The sequence below is a fragment of the Nicotiana sylvestris genome, chromosome 8 (genome assembly GCF_000393655.2).
Source record: "Nicotiana sylvestris chromosome 8, ASM39365v2, whole genome shotgun sequence".
Taxonomy (NCBI): Eukaryota; Viridiplantae; Streptophyta; class Magnoliopsida; order Solanales; family Solanaceae; genus Nicotiana; species Nicotiana sylvestris.
This window is the reverse complement of record NC_091064.1, coordinates 212935456-212942275: the sequence shown is the minus strand read 5'-3', so window position 1 is coordinate 212942275 and position 6820 is coordinate 212935456. Positions and strand designations below refer to the sequence as shown.

The 6820-nt window shown below is 36.8% G+C and overlaps 1 protein-coding gene across 1 annotated transcript; it reads right to left on the bottom strand.

Moving 5' to 3' along the window:
- Positions 1-292: 292 nt before the first annotated feature.
- Positions 293-1284, bottom strand: LOC104223001 (thaumatin-like protein). The gene has a single exon (XM_009774353.2). It carries the CDS (start codon positions 1219-1221, stop codon positions 559-561), a length of 663 nt encoding a protein of 220 aa, XP_009772655.1. The 5' UTR covers positions 1222-1284; the 3' UTR covers positions 293-558.
- Positions 1285-6820: the final 5536 nt, after the last annotated feature.

The window sequence follows — 6820 nt, the reverse complement described above, 5'->3', positions numbered from 1 at the left end:
TTTATCTCTTTCACGTGCATCTCACATGCTTGAGTTGAGCATATCTAAGCTTCACTAGGATGTATCTGGTTCATGTCCGAGTTCCATTGTCAGTCTTCAAAACTAACTTTTACTTGGGCCAATAAACCGAAAGTTTATATTTTTTTGTCAAACACAAAGCTTAGCAAGAAATTCTGGGGCCACATTATTAATCGTGTACATAATCATGTGAAAGGATTACCATTTTCTTTTTAACAAATAAATATTAACCAAAAAATCGGAATAGTTAAATAAAATTGAAGCAGGATCAAGATTTCAAACAAACCATATCTGATTAAACAAATAGAACAACTAAAGAGTGAATTTGCCAGTAATGCAACTTGGAGCAATTCCAATACAAACGATATTTGATAAAAGCATGGTAATCAACCGAACAACCCCATCATAAAGATGTTCTTTATTTTCCTTGGCTTGTAGTAATTAAACCTCCTAGCTAGGAGGATAAATTTGCTTTATCCAAATACAAAAGTAGATAGCTAAATTATACTAATATTACAACCGCATGAAATTTTAATCCATTCAAGGACAAAACACAACCTTATAGTTTGTACCAGCAGGACAAGTGAAAGTACTAGTTTGATCATCCTTAGGGTAACTATATGCATCAGGACACCTCTGCTTAAAAAACCTCGAAAAATTCGTCGGTCCACAGTTGCCGGAGTTACAGCAGTATTGATCGGTCTTGAACACAGTACAAGGATTATTACAACCTCCTGGAGCTTTCAATTCTTTAGGACATTGTCCATTAATATCAGCTTTGCATGTTATGCCACGGGTGCACCCATTGGAAGTAGGACTAAATTCCATTGGAACATTGAAGCCATCAACAAGGGATATATCGAAAAAATCTTTGTTTGCAAATTGATTTAGTGCAAATTCAGCCAGTGTATTTGGGGGTGCACCAAAGGCTTTGCATTCAAGGAGACCATTACAATCTCCTGTTTGGCATTTTCCCTTGCCGGATGCATCGAAGTTGCATCCGGTTCGGGCCCAAACTCGGGCTTGTTTAGTCCCCGGAGGGGTGTTTATCGTCCATGTTTGGCCACGGTCGAGGCGTTTGCCACCTCCTGCGGGGACTCCGGCAGCCCAAACCGTGTAGGGACAATTGTTACGAACTATAATGGTAGCTGCATTGGCATATGTGAAGAAGAGGGTAAAGAGAATGAAAATGAGAGTACTCATTTTGGTGAGTAATAAAGCGTGGCAAGTGATAGTGGCTAGATTTCAATGGTTTGGTGTTTATGAGGGACTAATTAGGAGGGCATTTATAGGGTAAAAATGGGGCACCGTCGTTGTTAAGTTACTGATTACGTGGTTTAATTTGTTGGAAATTTTGGTTTGTGATAATGTAATGGGTTGGCTGGACTTGCAGACTAGTCAAGATAATAGTGCAAGGTGGTGCTACTAAAACCTGTAGATGATGTAGCTAGATAATCGTATGGCCTAATACCACAGCTAGAACCATTTATAATAATAATAATAATAATAATAATAATAATAATAGCAAAAAGAAAAATCAAAGCTAAAAAGAATGAACTTGGACGGAACATAAAAGTCAAACTTTTAGGCGAATGCAATTATGCAAGTTTAAGTTTCTCTATATATTCAACAACGGCACTTGATTGCCTATATACACATGAATGTTTTGTGAAGAATACATAGAGGGTTGGAATAGCTACTTAATTATTTATTTCATATGCCATAGTTCACGCAAAGTCTTTCTAGAACTGCACAACTTTAAAATCTATTATTCGGATCTACGACATGCTTCCTTATATATAACCAGTATTTTCATGTTTCGCTCACGTCAAATTTGCGTAAAATATATAGTATGGAATATATAGAAAAAGAGAATGACAGTCGCGCATGAGTGCCTTTGGGAAGAAGGGAACGCAAACTGTACAGTAGGAATGCATCAATATAATATATTTATTTGAAAAAACTATACGTGACAATTTGTTAAGTGTACAAGAAATCAAAAGGAGAATGGAGACTTGACAGTAAGAAAGATCAAAGTGAATTAATTAAATATGAGATAACAGTTGTTAATATCCTTGTACAGAAGGTCGGACCACAATCAATGGATTTTCCATAACCACAAGTTCAGTAGGGTTGGAAATTTTTACAAAATAATCACGACCGCTCCGTTTTTTTTCTTACTAACTTGATATTCATTTCAACAAAAAAAATATTTTCTTTTCATGATATATAAAAAGTATTTTTTTTTTAATTTCAACAAAATGAGTATTTTCTTTTCATGATGTAGAAAAAGTATTTCTTTTTATTTCAATGAAATTGATACTTTATTTTCATGTTGTAGCAAGAGTACTTTCTTTTTCAACCAAAAAAAGAGTATTTTCTTTTTGGTTATGGAGCACAAATTTCAACGTTATTTTTGCGTAAAAGAGTAAAGCAACACATTAGTTCTTTTGGGTTTGTGTGAATTTTTAGAAGACCTATTAAATTCTCGAAGAAAATAGAGTCCTAAAAATGTTGGCTATTTGGGGGGAGGGGGGAGCAAGGAAACATAGGGACTTGGGGTGGGGGGAGGGGGAGGGAGTGAGGAGAGTAGCATAAAAAATATTTTTCTCAAAAAATATTTTCTACTCTCTAACCAAACACTAGAAAAAAATTTCCGGCAAAGATTTTCTACTCATTAACCAAAGGAGGAAAATAAGAGGGTGCTTGGGTGGCATTTTTTGGCTTAATTTGGTGTTTTGCTTAACATCTAAGTGCTTTTAAGTTAGGGTGCTTTTAAGCCAAAACAAGCTAAAAGTCATAAGTTGGTCTCCCCCAACTTATTATTTTTTAGCTCAACAGCTTTTTTCGTTTGACCAAAAAATTACTTTACTATCCCTTAAATTATTTTATAAACCCCAAAATACCCTTCCTCGGTAAAATCCTAACTACGACTCTTTTCTTTTCCCAGTCAGTCTTGATGTTTTCTTTATGCAGTCTTTCTCCAGAGAACGTAGCTTGGTAGACAACGTTGTTGATCAGTTTAAGGTAAGGTCCTCTCTTTTACTTTGGTTTTATTTCGTTTTAAGATCATAATGAGATATTAGTGATTCACTAACAAAAAAATTATGTCCGTTCTTTTTTCTTTTGTTATTTGAAGAAAGTTCAATATGAATGGTGTGAGCACGTGATTTTTGTTTTTGCGCGACAATCGCTCCAAAAGAATAAAAATTGGTCCTACTGTACAATTTTTGGATTTCTGTACGGCACTTTGTTGATTTATTTGTGACTTTTGCCCGTTTTTATTTTTTTTATTTATTTATTTATTTAAAACAAAATACAAAAAATGTGTGTGTCATGCGTAATTCGAACCGTAATCCGGTCGTTAAATAGAAAATCATAAATAGGCATCTTCGTCCGTGATTTTGATTTGTTTGACTTTACCTGTTTTAAAATATTTTAGTGTGTGTGCAAATAATTGTATTGAGTGTGTATTTAATTTTTAATTTGATTTTTTGCTTAGTTTTGTATTTAAAATAAAAAAAAAAATAATCTTCTTCTTCCGGATTGGGCCAATTTATTAAAATTGGCCCAAACAAACAATGCCCAAACCAGGCCTGCCCGGTCCAGTCCAGCTGATACCCAGGGTGTCCAAACGACGCCGTTTTAATCCAGCCTGATCTGGGCCGTTGATCTCAGATTGATCAACAGCCAAGATCACATTTCCCATACCCACGAACAAAAACCGACCCGTTCTACCCGGACCAACCCAAACCCCCTTTAGTTGAAACGACACCGTTTCCCCTAAGCCTCTAGATCCAAGCCATTGATTTCAGTTGATCCGACGGATGAGATCAACCCACCCACTAACTATATAAGCCTGTAACCTTACCCTGCCCCCCTATCCGATACCCCAGCTTCCGTCTTCACCCTCATCCCCATCAAACCCTAGAGCCGCCCCTGTATCCTTCACCATGAAAACCGGCGGCATGAACGCCGGTGACCTTCACCGTAACACCCTAGAATCCCCTTGCCATCCTAAACATGGATCTGTTAACTACTTAACTCGAATCCCATCCCACCTTCTCAAATCTTCATTTGAAGATTCGAGTCAAAACTCGATCTACACCGTTTAACCCCAGCTTCATACCAGACACTCCCCAGACCCCCCTCGTGACCAAACCATACTTGGTTTGGTCCGAATCTGACCAGGGAAGCATGAATCCCAGATCTGATTTTTGAAACCATAAGGTTCCTCGTCACTGGTTCATACCCGTTCGAGCCAAAGAAATTAAGGTCTAATGGACCTTAATCGAAGTGTTTCTCATCTGAGAAACACTTCGATTAAAGTCCGTTCAGCCTTAAGAAAGGCCTGACCGAGTCCGAGTTAAGTTTTTGATTTTTCGGGATTTGAGGTGAGTTCTATTCTCTTTTCTTTGTTCTGTTAGTCCATGTTTGTTTGAAAGGCTGTTATTGTTGTTGTGTAATGGTTGTGTCCCCGAATTTTAGCAACTATGCCCTGACCACTTTGCCTGAACCTTTGTTGTTTGATTGAGTATCCTCTTCTACTTGTTCTGATAGTGTGTATGTATGTATTTGTTGTGCAATTATTGAGCTTCAATTTGTACTGATTAACTGATTCCTTGAAGCACAATTCTGTTTAGTCAGTACAATTCGAATCATGTGTCCTATACTTTTGAATGTCTGATTTTGGTGTCGATTGTATGTGTTATAACTAATATAGTCGAGTCGACATGTGTCGTCAATTAGTTTCAACTGTCTGAACAAAAATAAATCGATTTGCTTCTGTTGAACATTGCCTGAATCAATTAAGAACCAAGTTCAGTTACTTATAGTTGTTAATATGATTTCAGAAACCTAAGGCTTGGTCTGTAATTGAAATCTGAGTTGATGGCATGTGCACTTGTGCACAGCATGTGCATTGTGCACAGCCTGGTTCCTGCATAAAAGGACTTTCTGATTTAAAAATGGTTTGACAACATATGCTGTCAGATATATTCTGATGCCCATACTTTGTTTTAGTTTAAGAAGTGTTAAACCTTTTAAAGAATGAGCCTGCCAGGGAATGTTGATGGGGGTTAATACTTAAAATAGCTGAGTGGAATCTGAAAAGAGGGGAGCACATGGGAGGTATCTGATTGCCTAACAGGCTGTAAAAGTTTGGAATTTGAACTATAAAGAGGGTAAGACATACAGAGATAAAGGGGGACAAAAAAGATTAGAGGAGAGAAATACACACACTGTGAGGATATAAGAGAAAAAGAGAGAGCTGAAAATAGATACAGGTTAATACATACAGAACATACAGAGAGAGACACACATAGGGAGAGGAGAAGAAAAGGAAGAGAAAACTGGGAGGGAATTAAGAAGGAGAGCTGAAGTTCTGGGAGATAGATATACACACACAAACAGAAAAACTAGAAAAGAACTCTGTTTGATAACACAGACAGGCAAAACTAGAAATTGCATTCTTATTTTCTGTCTTGATTTCACTGGTCTTGATCTGTTTGTCCAACACTGATTCCCTCTAAATCCAACTGAGTCTGTTGGTTGTTTTGTTGGTTTCTACTCGAGAATTTGGTCTAGTTGGGGTGTTGATCCCACTCCAATTGTGTTGTGAGTTGTTGCTGCTGCTATTCTGTCCTGCTGTTACTGCTAGTCCTGTTTCTTGCTGCTGCTGATCTTCCCTGTTATTCTCCTCTTCTTCTTTGCATTTCAGCATTCCAGGTACACATTTCGAGTCCCATAATTGATGTAACTGAAACAGTTCGAAAGCATGAAATGAAAAAGGTTGAAGAAGTTCAAGTATTTGTTGTGATATTCATGGTACATTAACGGGTCTGTAAAAAAATTGATTAGTTTATAATTCAATAGTTTGAAAGTATGTGCTAATACTCGACTGAGTTTAGCCCTTTGTATTTTAGTTCGGTAGTTGTTTGTTAGTACGGGGTATGTATACTCCGACCTTATACATTGCTGTTTCTGTTTCATTTAGTCTTTTTTTTTCGCGTTCCGTTAGGCAGTACATAGGGTCACATTCAAAGTCCCATTAGTAACAATATCTAGTAGCTAAATCCTTTAATCTAGTCTCAATAAGTTTAGTTAAGTTCAACTCAAGAAATGTTCGGATTAAGTGTTATATTTCGTTAGCTCGTATGCGATTCCTTGTCAAATTAAAGAATTTTTCCATTAAAGTATAATGTTTTCTTAACTTTGTAGATAATTAATCATAAGAATCCGGATCAGGCCAAAGCATATAATTAAATTAGCATGTACCTCTTCTTCTAGTTTTAGGGACAAATGTATTAGAAATGTAGCCACTTTAGGATATCCTTTCTAAAATAGAGACGAGCCTCGCCAAATAAAAATGCAAGATCGCGGGGCCCTCGATAAATAATCATAATAAATATTTAGAATTCAGGCTAGGCCGTTTAGTGAATCTCATGGCCTTCTCAAAAAATAATAACGCGTTAGGCTCTTTAGGCGCGGTTTAATTAAATCATATTCTTAAATTCGGGTGCACATTGATGTGACCCAAATCCAAATCTCAACGAAGTCAAAAATGTGTTAACAACTACGGGTGCATTGATTGTGACGTGGTTCGAGATGCATTTTCACGACGTTGCAATTCTATAAAATAAATGATAATAATAAAAGCGGTTTAAACTTAATAAAAGCACATAAGTCACAACATGTATTTAAATCAGATATTTAGCCATTATAACAATTTAAGCGACCGTGCTAGAACCACGGGATTCGAGGGTGCCTAACACCTTCCCTCGGGTCAACAGAATTCCTTACT

What these genes read in the sequence shown, in the direction of transcription:
- LOC104223001 (XM_009774353.2), bottom strand. Translation starts at nt 1,221, where the DNA reads ATGAGTACTCTCATTTTCATTCTCTTTACCCTCTTCTTCACATATGCC.